The sequence below is a fragment of the Alexandromys fortis genome, unplaced genomic scaffold (genome assembly GCF_014885135.2).
Source record: "Alexandromys fortis isolate MF-2015 unplaced genomic scaffold, M_Fortis_MF-2015_v1.1 scaffold_59, whole genome shotgun sequence".
NCBI classification, from domain to species: domain Eukaryota; kingdom Metazoa; phylum Chordata; class Mammalia; order Rodentia; family Cricetidae; genus Alexandromys; species Alexandromys fortis.
This window is the reverse complement of record NW_026067943.1, coordinates 8,429,326-8,442,034: the sequence shown is the minus strand read 5'-3', so window position 1 is coordinate 8,442,034 and position 12,709 is coordinate 8,429,326. Positions and strand designations below refer to the sequence as shown.

The 12,709-nt window shown below is 45.3% G+C and overlaps 1 protein-coding gene across 35 annotated transcripts in view; it reads left to right on the top strand.

The window, feature by feature from the left end:
• The window catches only part of Cacna1c (calcium voltage-gated channel subunit alpha1 C), a 662,482-nt gene that overhangs the window by 569,846 nt on the left and 79,927 nt on the right, over positions 1-12,709 (top strand). For all 35 annotated transcript variants that reach the window (XM_050148320.1, XM_050148321.1, XM_050148333.1 and 32 more), the window contains 2 exons: positions 3,404-3,510; positions 6,327-6,414. In XM_050148320.1, the coding sequence (XP_050004277.1) occupies positions 3,404-3,510; positions 6,327-6,414 (195 nt within the window). The remainder of the gene's footprint in view (positions 1-3,403; positions 3,511-6,326; positions 6,415-12,709) is intronic.

Here is a 12,709-nt window from a genome sequence, read left to right as displayed (position 1 = left end):
CTGGAGCATGAAGGAGTCACTTTGGCTCCTGTGGCTGGAGGTTTATCATCAATCCCTTTCTCAGTGTATCAAGGCAAACATAATGGCTAAGCAGAAGTTGGGCCATGTGATGGTTAGTAACGGTGGGCCTGAAACAGGACTGGGAGCCAGCATCACAACTGAGACACACAGCAGACAACTAGAGGTTGTTTCTAACCCCGTATGACCTGCTTCTCTAACCCCCCACCCCCGTAAGCTGCAGCTCAGATGAGAGAGGTTTTTTACAGGTTGTTACACATACATCTGCACCTGTAAATCAATGCATGGCCTTGGTAGTCTACCTAGGCTGCAGGACCTCAGGTAATATTGGCTTCTCTCTGAGCAAGAGGGCGATTTTACCCTCAAGCAGAACAAACAGAGGAGTCCTAGTCTCTGGTCACAGGCTTCAGCTTAAGCATCTTCCTGGGACGCTTGCCTGGGATGCCCTCTGCCAAAAAAGCCCATGCCTCTCTTCGGCTCATCCTTGGGGTGGATACAAGCCACTGTCCACTCTGTGTTTTCCAGTACCGCTCCAGGCCTCTCTTTTCCTGACGAAACCCTCAGATCGTGCCCAGCCTTTTAGAGGGCTTGACATTTCTGTGCCATCCGGATATGACTTGAGTTGGGCAGATTCTGTGTCTCCCAGGATGTCCTTATACCTCAGAGGCTCAGTGGTCCTGACCCTTAGCTTCCCTTGCTCACCAACTGTGTGGCTCAGATGTTTCTTTCCTGCTCAGAGATGTTAGATGGGGGACACATTCCTGGAAGTAGGTGCCTAGAGCCTACATTCCGATTCCTCCTTTCCACGGTGAGCCGCGTTGCTGCTGCACCCTAGACTCAAGGTCGCATACGGGTCCTGGAGGAGCTTTCCCAGGACAAGAAAATCTCTGAGGCCCAGTTCCCAGGACCCCAGGCTGAGCTTCGCTTGAGGATTTCAATGGTGCTTTCTCCTTAAGATTGTCATGCAAGCGGAGATGAGAGTCTCTGCAAGCATTGCCATGGCAAGCCCTTCCCCCCACTTCTTCCTTTGGCTTCCAGTCTCTTTTTCGCTCACTGTGCTTTCGAATACTCCTCCCGCATTCCCACTCCACTTCCCACACCTCCCGCGCCTGGGTTTGTCTGCCCAGCTGGGAGGTCCTGTATCATGCCAAGACACTGATTGTGGTGGTGCCCAGAGCCTCATTTGCTCTAAGGGATTGGTGAAGAGCCATTTGTCTTTGAAAGGAAAGGACAGGTAGGAGCGTACTAGTTAGTTTGTCCTGCCAAGAATGAAAGTAGAATCAGAACCAGCCAAGGAAGTGGCATATGTGACAGGGTGGCTTGTCCCTAGAGGTTACCTGGAGAAAGGTGATTGTCTGGGTTGGGTGCGAGGAGAAAACTTCACCTGCAGCTCAAAGAACTTGGAAGCTTTTTTTCTCACCCCATCCCTTTCTCAAGAGCGTAGATGCCTAGTCCCGGGCCTTTCCTCGGAAATAGTTCAGGATTTAGGGACCAGACGGGTGACAATCTAGTGGCACAGGGTAGAAGAAGGTCACTTGTCCAGGTATCTGTCCCTGGCTTTTTCTGGTGCCATGAATGCACATAGACTTCAGATAAATGTTCTGTCTTCCGAGTTTCTTCCCCTTTCTCACCCCACTCTTCCTCTGGTCTCGCCTGGGCACATGTCCATTGCTCCCACCCAACATCCTCATACATTCTAAAGGGCTGCTCTAATTCTAGCATCCATGACAAAACATGCCCAAAGTCAAGAGACAGAAGTTGTGTTGTGAGCCACATTGTCCCTGTCCAGGACTTCCTGAAGAATATGAACTGTGGCAGACACTTAACTCTACTGTCTGGGGTCCAGGTTTTCACAGAGCCATAGGACAGGGAGCCCTCCAAATTGTAGTCTTTGGGAGGGATCTGTAGCCATATTACCCCAGAATCTTTTATGTAATCTCCCCACTTCTGAAAACTGCTGCCGAGCACAGATTCCCAAGTCCCCTGTGATCTCCCGCTGTAGGAGATAAATGGCAAGAATTAGGTCACAAGAGCTATTTTTGCCAATTTCCCCCTGTATTGGTCTTTGGGTGTACATCCCTAGACATGCTCTGATTCCAAAGAGAAAAACTGGACTCCAGGTGACCAGGAAACTGTTCTTGGTCTCTCAACCATCAGTTCCACATTTTTTTCTTGGGCAGATGCTCTGTGACCGGTAGCTTTATTTAGGCTCCTCCTGGGTCTCTGCGAGCCTTTGCTGCAGTCAGCAAAGTGTGAGTGTCCAGAGTGCAGTTTCTTACAAGCACAGGGAAGAATGTGAGTCAGATCCTAAAACAATAATCATCACCTGACATGCTCTTGTTTTGAACATTTTTAGAGAACGTTCTTTGCTGTCTGACCCATGCAAAAACATGAAATATCACTCACACTTTATAGATAAGGGCACAGCTTCTGTTATATAGGAGGAATATAGATTTCAAACCCAAGCCATAGTGAAAGTGAACACACCTATGGAGCTTGTCATGTGCAGAAACATGTCCTAAGTGCTTCGTGTGTGACCACTCCATTGATGCTCACAACCCATGGGACAAGTGTTACCATTATCCTAATGTTGCAGAGAAAGAAAATGAGTCACAAAAATTTCATTTTTTTTTTTTTGCATGAGGCATGTGAAATATAGCAGAGCTGGACTTTGAATCCAGGTCATCTGGCTTCAGAGGCTGTATTTTACCCCACTGTTCCACCTTGGCCCTCTGAACATAGCTCCTGCTCTTTAAAAGACCCCATCGAGCTTCTACATTTGACAGAGACCCTAAGCATTGCTGAGACCAGCATGTAGAGAAAGGCTAACTACAGTTATTGTTACCGACAGAGCTTTTCTAGAATATGGGATTTTTTTTTAATGGTAAATCCAATTAAGTCCTGGACAAATCAGGATGGTCAGACGCCCATCTGGGCATGTCTCGTTCTTCCATTGATGCCTCATGTCTCGGCTGGCCCTGAGGGTGAGATGGGGAAAGAAAGTTAGAAGCCATGCACACAGTGGGAACATAACCTATGCAGAAGCAGCAAAGGACCCTGCAGGGTGCAGCCGTTTTGGCCTTGGGATGAAGGACAGTGGAATGTTAGCAAAGTGTCATGGTGCCGACCTGAGGTTTGGAGTTGAAAAACCTGACACTTGTCAGAGCTACTTAATGTCCCGAGCTGGGGGGCGGGGTGTCCTTTGGTAGCTGAAGGAATGGCGGAGGAGTTTCTTGGCACTGCGTCACCTTCGGTCCTTCCTGCTATCCCTGTGCAGTGCTTGGGCTCTTCCCTGGAGATGCTGATGCTGTAGGCAGGAAGCCCGGTGTCTAAACGTCTCTGAAGCCTGGGTGGGTCACTCACTCATGTTCTCTCCTCCCTGCAGATGACCGCTTACGGGGCTTTCCTGCACAAGGGCTCTTTCTGCCGAAACTACTTCAATATCTTGGACCTGCTGGTGGTTAGCGTGTCCCTCATCTCCTTTGGCATCCAGTGAGTCCCTCAACCCAGGATGGAAGCAAGCAGCTAGGAGTGGGTGTCAGAGAAGTCAATCAAGCCCTGGAGGGCCTTCATGTGGGACTCTGACAGTGTGACTAGGATTGGAATGGGGTGGAGCCTAAAGTAGTACCCAGTGTTTCTCCTCCCCCCCTCTTCCCTCTCCTCCTCCTCTTCCCTGTCCTTTCCTTGTGGTACTTGGGACTGAACACAGGGCCTAACTTGTTAGGGAAGTGCTCCAAGCTCTTTTAGTTTTTATTTGATGTAGGTCCCACTAAGTTGCCCAGGCTGACCTTGAACTTATGACTTCCTACTTTAGCTCCTGAGTAGAGAGGATTATAGACCTGCACCACCAGCCCTACTTAATTTCTTATATCTGTGTCTTTCATGGTCTGACACTTGAGGTCCACAAGAATTTGTTTAAATGTCAGTATTTTTGTCATGGCAGGTTCAGACCCCATTACAAACAGGCATCTGTGGTACCCTCCTCTCTCTAATCCTCCTTCACTGTACCTAAGGCCTGGGGCTGCCCTAGAGCTGCCCAAACCGGCATTGCTATGACCCACCCTAGCCTAGCCCAGCCTTTTCCCCTGATTCCCACATCTGTCCTCAGTCAAAGTCCATGCACACACCTACACATGATGGGGGTATGCACTTCTGTTCTACAATGAGGAGGGGGAAGAGAGAGATTAAGAAGGAGGAAGGTAGTGAGCACTGCTTCTCAACCTTAGCTGCACAGAGGAACCTTCTGGGAAAGTTAAAAAGAATGCCTTTTTCCTGGGCCCCACCCCTGGAGAGTCAGTTGCACAAGGACAAGGAATGAGTTGTAAAACTCTCTAACCTGAGTCCTTCTCAGGCCAAGTTGCAAAAGTTTCTCTCAGGGTTGAAAGAAATTTGTTTCTGAGTTTCTACCTATTCTAACAGCTGTGCTTATTAATCCTACACTTGGAGTTTTAAAACATTTTCACAGATCTGTTCTTCCGTGGTACACACATACACACACACAGGTACACACACACTACTTATAAGGTAGGCAAGGAAATACTTTTATAAATTTTGGTGTTCAAGACATTCAGCCAAGGTTATACCAGTGACCAAGGCTTGTATCCCAGGCATTGGGTCTCCCTTCCCAAGGTTGGCTCATGGTTAGCCTCTATGGTGATATGGGGGCCATGGAAGTGAGACCTTTTTCTTTGGTCATCAATTATGTTACCTAAAATTTCTCTTTCGGAGGCTAAACATCTAGAGTCCCACCTCAACACTACCAAGGTCACTGTTTCACATGAACCAACAACTCCTCTTGGTTATTTTGATTGTTTTGTTTTGTTTTGTTTTTGAATCTGCCCTTAATTTTTTTCCATTGTGATGCAGTTCTAATTTCTTGCCTCCCAAATGCTGTGGAAGCAGTGACAGAGAGAAATGGCCATTGTGGCTTTTGAAGTAAAGATCCATGGACTAGGGAAACTGCATTTTTTTGTACTATCTCTCTCTTGACATAGGAAGAATAAGATCCGCACTTGCTAACACATCAGACCCTAGTTATTTTGTTTGTTTGGTTGGTTTTTGGTTGGTTGGTTGGTTGGTTGGTTGGTTGGTTCCCAGTCAAGTCTGAATCCTCTTGTCACATGCTGGAGCAGATACTTTAATTAGACAGCACCTCAGGTCAGAGGTCACTTCAGAGGCTACTGAGTGTGGTTAATGACTTCTACTTGGGTTGGACAGATGGAAGCCATCTAGCCATCTCGATGAAGGACTTATGGGGGTACCTGTCACCACTTCCCACCAGGAAGTAGCCATAGCCCAAAGCACCCAGATAGGCTGGCATGACCTTGGCATTCCATGGTTCTTGGGACACCACTTCTTCTTTGAACATTTTTCCTGGCGTACACCACTGCCTCCTGGAAGTCTGAGCATGTCCTGAACCATGGTAGAATTTATATAACAGTAGTGGGCAATGGCCCAGTCATTGTGTTTGGAAATATTCCAGAATTACTTCCCCGTGCCTACCACCTCCAACCACAAAGCCTCAAGTTTCACCATCAATGTGCATTTGGTATGTACTGTGGTGATGTCTTCAGCAGGCAAGATAGTGAAAACTGCCATTTTACTTGGTGTATTTATACCGTGCCAAGTCCCTCTACCTAATGTCCATAAATTCCCCTTCAGTCCCTGAAACAGTCCTTGGAGCTAATTACTGCCCCATTTTCCAGATGAAAAACCAGGGCACAGAAAATTAAGAAATGTGTCCTGGTGCAGCTGGCAGGTCACAGCGTGGGGACTGATGCAGGTCTGGCTGGCTTTCATTGTCACCTTTGACACTGTAGACATCTCCTAAGTCACATATTAATTTGCTAGGGACTTGGTTTTTGTGCCCCAGCCCCTCCCTACACCGGGGCTAGAGACCAAAAGAAGGCCTCAAGCATGCCAGGCAAGCCCTCACCCTTAGCGGTGTCCCCACTGCTGCTGTGCCTTTACTACCAGGGTCACAAAGGTCCCAGGGGCACAAAGAGGCCCCAGGTTCTTAGCACTGAGTGATAGAAGTTCTCAGTTCCCAAGCAGAGTCTTCCTTCCTTCCTTCCTTCCTTCTTTCCTTCCTTCCTTCCTTCCTTGCTTCTTCCTCCCTCCGTCCTTCCTTCTTTCCTCCCTCCCTCCCTCCCTCCCTCCCTCCCTTCCTCCTTCCTCTTTTCTTCCTTCCTTCCTTTTTCCTTTATTGTCTGTCTAAGAGCAACCGCTCAGAACAGCATCCGCACACACACCATTCTCCGCGGTAGCCCAGGCAGGGGAACTAACCACCCACCCTGCTTCTCTCCCAGGTCCAGTGCAATCAATGTTGTGAAGATTTTACGAGTGCTGCGGGTCCTCAGGCCCCTGAGGGCCATCAACAGGGCCAAGGGGCTAAAGGTAAAGTAAGAGGGTCTGGGCGGACAGCATCAATGCAGTAAACATTATCCTCTGAGTGGTGGAAGCTGAGGTGACGGACAGGCTACAGGTGGAAGAGTGTCACCTGTGGTAGAGTCACTCTCTTAAGTGTTTCAAAGGATTGCACCCCCACACACACACACACGATAAGTCAGTCTCTATATACCTGGTTCTTGGCAAGGCAGTCACTGAAGCTGGTACCCCAGAAACGCTAATTTGCATCAAGATAGCATAAGCAGAGATGTTTACTGACTTGAAATGGACAGAGAGGGGCCAGAACACTAGGAAGTTGTTGACCATCCCTTGCCAGGATCTAGCAATCATGGAGTATCGATGGTTCTCCTAGCTGGTTCCTAGGAGCCATCTACAGGGGTTACGGGGCCGGCTCCAGGAAATGGCCTCCAGAGCAATTGAATTTCCCTCATTTATTCCTTACCCGGCTCATCCGACAGATGCCACAAGGCACACACAATACTCGCCCACTTAGGTTAACGTTCGGATAGGTAGGACTAAGACAAGGGAGAAGCCATTTTTAAGTTAACTAACATATTGTTTTATCTTCCAAACCCTTGTCAAGGCAAACAAACAAACACAACCCACAGATTTTCCCTTAAAGAGGATACGAGGTAGTTTATTTTGGTGCCAAATATAAATGATCCTAACTCGATGCTCCAAATACCATGTTTTTGTTGTTAGTTACTCATTCCTTTTTTTTTTAAATTGGCTTGCAGTGTAACAGGTTTTCTCCTCGTGGAATTCTCATCCTTCACTCTAACCATCTCCCCTCTTTTCCCTTCACACCTGCCCCCTGTACCCCTCCACCCTCAGGATTCCCGCTTCCGCTTTCGTATGTCACGTGTTCTCCTATCCCCCTTCCTTGAAGCCTCTTTTTCCATCTCATTGCCCCCTTTCTTGTTTCCTGGAAATTGCCCTCATTTGCTCCCACCTAAATACACGCACTCAATTAGAAGCCAGCGTATGGATGAGAGAACTTGTAGGTATTGTCTTTCTGTGCCTAGATCACCTTACATAACACAGTTCTCCGATTCCATTCATTTTCCAACAAATTTCATTAACTTTTCTTTATGTTGAAAAAAAATTCCACTGTTTATACGTACCACATTTTCATTATCCACTCAGCTGCAAAGACTATGTTTTCATGTGGTACCACTTGAAAAGTTTGTGTGTGGGTGTATGTATGCATACACAGTGTGTCACAATCTTATCTCCCCCTTTCTCTCCTGCCCCACATACTTCCCCCTACCATCTCCTGTCTTGCTCCCAACTTCTTCTCTTAAACAACTCACAGATTCAGTCCAATTGGTATTGGGCATATGTGCATTGGGGGAGGGTTATCAACTGGGGCACTGGCAATCTGCCAATGGCCAGTAACTCTCCGTCCTGTCCCTCAGAGTGCCATTAGCTCCTCAGCTACGGTCAGGTATCAGGAGGCCCTCCACCTCCATGCTGGAATTCTTAACTCTTTTGATAAAACTGGTGTCATTTCATAAGACTTCTTAATAAAGCCAAAAGTTTGGTTAGCCCATTTACCACCTCTGATTTTCCCAACCCCCTTTCTCCCATCTCCATGTGGATCCTTTAGCTCTCAGGAACCACAACCCCCTCCTTTCATACGTGTTCTACTCTCCCGTTTTATTATAATGTTTGCTTTGCTTTCGAGGTCATAGTTCCCATGTGTCTTCTTCATGCACACTTCATTTTGCTTAACCCTTTCCCCATCCCTTTTCCTTCAGCCCCATCACTACAGGACCTGCTTAAACTTTTCCATCTTCTCTACCTTGTTTCTATAACCTGTCCCCTCTTCATAAGTGTATTCCACATCCACCAGCCCACTGCTAGTTCCCGGACTTCCATATGTACTCCAGGATACATACACAAAACACATTATTTGAATCTGACAACCATCATATAAGAGAAAACATACAATTTTTGTCCTTCTGAGTTGGGGTTACCTCATTTAATATAATACTTTCCAGATCCATCCATTTTTCTACAAATTTTGTAATTTCATTTTCTTTACAGTTTATGTCTCTCTTTAACAAAGATGATAGTTGGGTTTCCTTTGCTGTGTTGAACACCATGACCAAAAGCAACCTGAGGAAGAAAGAGTTTATTTCAGCTTACAATCATTGCCCATCATGAAGAGAAGCCAGGGTAGGAACTCAAGGCAAGAACTGAAGCAGAAACCATGGAGGAGTGATGCCTACTGACTTGCTCTTCGTGGCTTGCTCAACCTGCTTTCTACCCATTTAGGGGTGGCACCACCCCCAATGGACTGTGCCCTTCCACGTCAGTCATTATCAAGAAAATGTCCCATAGACTTGCCTACAGAATCTGATGGAAGCGTTTTCTCAATTGAGTTTCCTCTCCCCACAACTCTAGCTTGTGTCAGGTTGACAAACCACCCAGGAAAATTGTCCCCTTGTTAATTTGACACACAAACATGTTGCTGTTAAACCATGAAGTTTCCTTTCTCGCTTATCCCCAAGATGGCATGCTAATATTAATACCATCATATAAACACGATATAACTTTTTAAGTCCCATGGTCTTTAAATTTTTCAGCACTTGAAAGTTCGGTCTTTTTAAAAATCCAGTGTTTCCTTATAAGAGTTTCACCTTTTAACTGTGGACTCCTATTACGTTCAAACTAAGTTAAATACTTTCTTGTTCCAAGAGGAAAGAACCAGGGTGCAGCCACAATCAAAGAAAAGCAAAACCAAAAGTAAGCAGTGTTGAATGTTCAGTGCTTAGCCTCTGCGCCCCACTCATGGTCTTCTGAGCTCCAACATGCCTGGACAGCTTCCCTTCTCCAGCTCATCTCATAGGCTTAGGCTGGTCCTTGGCAGTCACCCACCCTGCGGTACTGCTGTCTCCAATATTCTGGGGTCTCCATGGCAACTAAAGCTACACCTTCACCAACAGCCTCCCCAGAACTCTCTTCAGGGGCTCCAGCCCTTCTACCCAGTGCCAGGTTAGCTACTCTCCAAGACTTCATCATGCTTCAAACCAGTAACACCTCCAGCTGTCAACCTGAGATGTAGCCTTGGCCCTCTTTGGAGCACAACTTCTGTGTGCCGATCCTGAGAAAATACTCCCAAAAGGCTCACTTCTGTGATCCCAGTCTCTTCTTGATCAGCGCTAATTTCTCTGTTCCCAATAACCAGCATCCACTGTCCCATCAAAACAGAGGTTTCTCTTTAATGGTGCTGGCCTCCTGTTAATCACAGCCGATTCTTCAGTCCCAGCTAACCAGAGCCCCAGATTCTTGATTCAAAGTATCACTCAAACATCCCTTTGAAACATCACAGGCCAGGCCTCTCCATCATCTGCATTCCTTTCAGCATCCCTGTCATCCCAGCTCCTTTAGCATCCCAGTAAAGCTATGAGCACTAAATGGTTTTTCCAGTACAAAGTTTCAAAGTCCTTCTGCAATCCTCATGAAAGCAACATGGATAGGTTGTCACAGCAATAGCCCATGAACCTGTTGTTTTTTTTTCTTTTTTTTAAATTGTCCTACTTAGGTTTCTATTGCTATGATATGACTATATATATGGAATTTATTCAAGTGGCTTATGGGCTGTGGTCCAAGTCATCCAACAATAACTGTCTTTACAGTGTAAAGGCCAAGCATTCTGTAGTTGTTCAGTCACAGAGACTGAAATGTTTCAGCAGTCCCTGTCTCATGCTTGAGTCCCAGGGAAGTCCTAGAGGGCTATTGTTCTTCATTTTACATTGGAATCCCAAAGAAGTAGGTTCTATCACGAACAAAGGAAGGCCTCAGCAACAGGATAGAGGTGCTTGCCGATGGAAGAGGGGGCAAGCAGCAAACAGTGCAAGTTTCCTTTTCCTTGTCCTTTAATGTAGGCTGCCACCAGAAAGTGTGTCCCAGATTTAGGGATATCTTCCCTCCTTAAATGATGTAATCAAGAAAATCCTTCATAGGCATGCTCAGATTACTTGAGTTTTCATTGACTCAAGGTATAGTCTAGTTGACAGCCAAGATTAGCTATCATGATGACCAAAACAAGTTGTGTTTTTTAGAGTTTTTTGTTGTTGTTGTTTTGTTTTGTTTTTTTGTTTTGTTTTTTTTTTGTTTTTTTTTTGTTTGTTTTGTTTTGTTTTTGCTTAGGGTTGTAGTCCATCGTAAAGGGAAGTCAGGTTAGGAGCAAGAAGGCAGGAATGGAAGCAGAGGCCATGGAGGAGTACTGCTTATTGGCTTGCTCTTTATGACTTGCTCAGTCTGCTTTCTTATACACCTCAGGACTGTCTGCAGGAGACGCTGCACCCAGTGAACTGGGCCTTCCCGCACGAATCATTAGTCCCACATTATAAGCAATCTGATGAAAACATTTTCTCAGTTGAGGTTTCCCTTTCCAGATAAGTCTAGCTTGGGTCAAATTGGACAAAAAAAGATGGTTCATTGGTTAACTTAATTTAATGGGATACCCAATAATTATTTTATAAAGAGATAATAAATGTTTTCAAAGAGGGTAAGTAGATTTTAGATTTCAGAGAGCCAACAAGAATGCTATAGGCTAAGGAAGCAAACGCTTCAGTTTTGAACAGCTGGTGTGATATGGTTACTTACCCACCAAGCTAAAAGACTGAAGATCACAGGCAGGGGGATAGAATTTTGTACAATAGATCAAAGTTTTAAAATAGTTTTAAATATTGTCTACTAAAATAAGTATTGCAATTGTTAAGTCATTTAACAGGCATGTCCCCAAGTAGGAATAATTTTTTTTCAAGTAATTCTTCTTACTAGCATTTCTCCTACTATGGAGGCAGTGGCCATCCAGCTAAAGAAGGCTTTGCCCCATTGGTAAACACACAGTCTTAGTATTTTAACATTCATATGAAATCTAATCACTAAATTTCAAATGGTTACTTGATAAAAGCATAAAATAGAATACCCTAGTTCTCTGGGCCTTTTCTTTTTTCATTCTATTCAAGCATCAGTTTTATCTCGAGGTATTTTTAATAACCTTCCTTTATAGCCAAGTTAGTCATACCAGTGTCATCTCTTTTTTTAATTTTTAGGCTTTACAATATTGAAAGTATTTTAATATTTTATTAATTCTTTGAGAATCTCATGTAATATATTTTGATCCTACTCATCCCTGCTTATTTCGCCTAGATCCACCCCCACCTACCTACTCACCCAACTTCATGTCCTCTTTTTTTTTTTTTTAATCCATTGAGTCTAATTTGTGCTACCCAAATACTCTTGGATGTGAGACCATCCCCTGGATCATGGTTGATTTACAGGAGTCCTACCCTTAAGGGAAATGGACTCTCCTTCTCCCAACAGCTACCAATCACCAATAGCTCCTCAGCTAGAGGGAGGGCCTTGTGCCAATCTCTCTCCTCTTGACAAGTGGGGTCCCATAAACCCCCAAACATTATAAACTATTGCCATTATTCTTAGTTACCCTCCAGAACTTGACAGTAAGACCCTACTGTTGACGTCACAGAACACAGGGAAATCAAGCTGACCTGGAAGCTTTATCCCTGGCTAGCTTTCCTGGTGCTGGAAAGTGCTCTGCATGCTGCCAGAGGAGAGCAGCAATCATCCATCTTCCAAGCTGTGAACCCTAGGCGGTAAAATGATGACTGTCCTGGCAGGATTAGTCCACTGGTGCAAATAGTGACGTGAATGTCCTTGGAATAATCAGCCAACCAAAAACAAAGCCATCCTTCACCTTTTTCCTCTACAGAGATAGCAACACTGCTAGGCTCTCCATGTCTTTGGGTGTCATCTAACACCCGCTGATTATTAGGTAAATCCTTTTGGAAAACAGCAACAGATCCCAAACTTTCACCAACCCTTGGCCAAGAATGCCATCAGGTGACATCAAAGGCCTATGACAGAGATTTTCCCACTTTGCTATAACCCACCTATGTGGTATTTCCACCAATGTACTTGAGTATGCCTCAATTTATATAAAAATTTAAAAGAAAACACAGGAAGTTGAAACAACAAAATGTGAACAGTTCTGGAGACATTTTCAACAAATTTACATTATTTGTTTTAAGATTTAAGCCTTAAGCCTTTTTTTTTTTTTTGAGACAGGATTTCTTTGTGTAGCTTGGCTGTCCTGGAACTCACTTTATAGACCAGGATGGCCTCAAACCCAAGAGATCCACCTGCCTCTGCCTCCTGAGTGCTGGGGTTAAAGACATGTGCCATCACTGCCCGGCAAGACTTTAGCCTTCTTATAATAAGCATTTAGAAGTTGTCTCTGCCTAAAGGG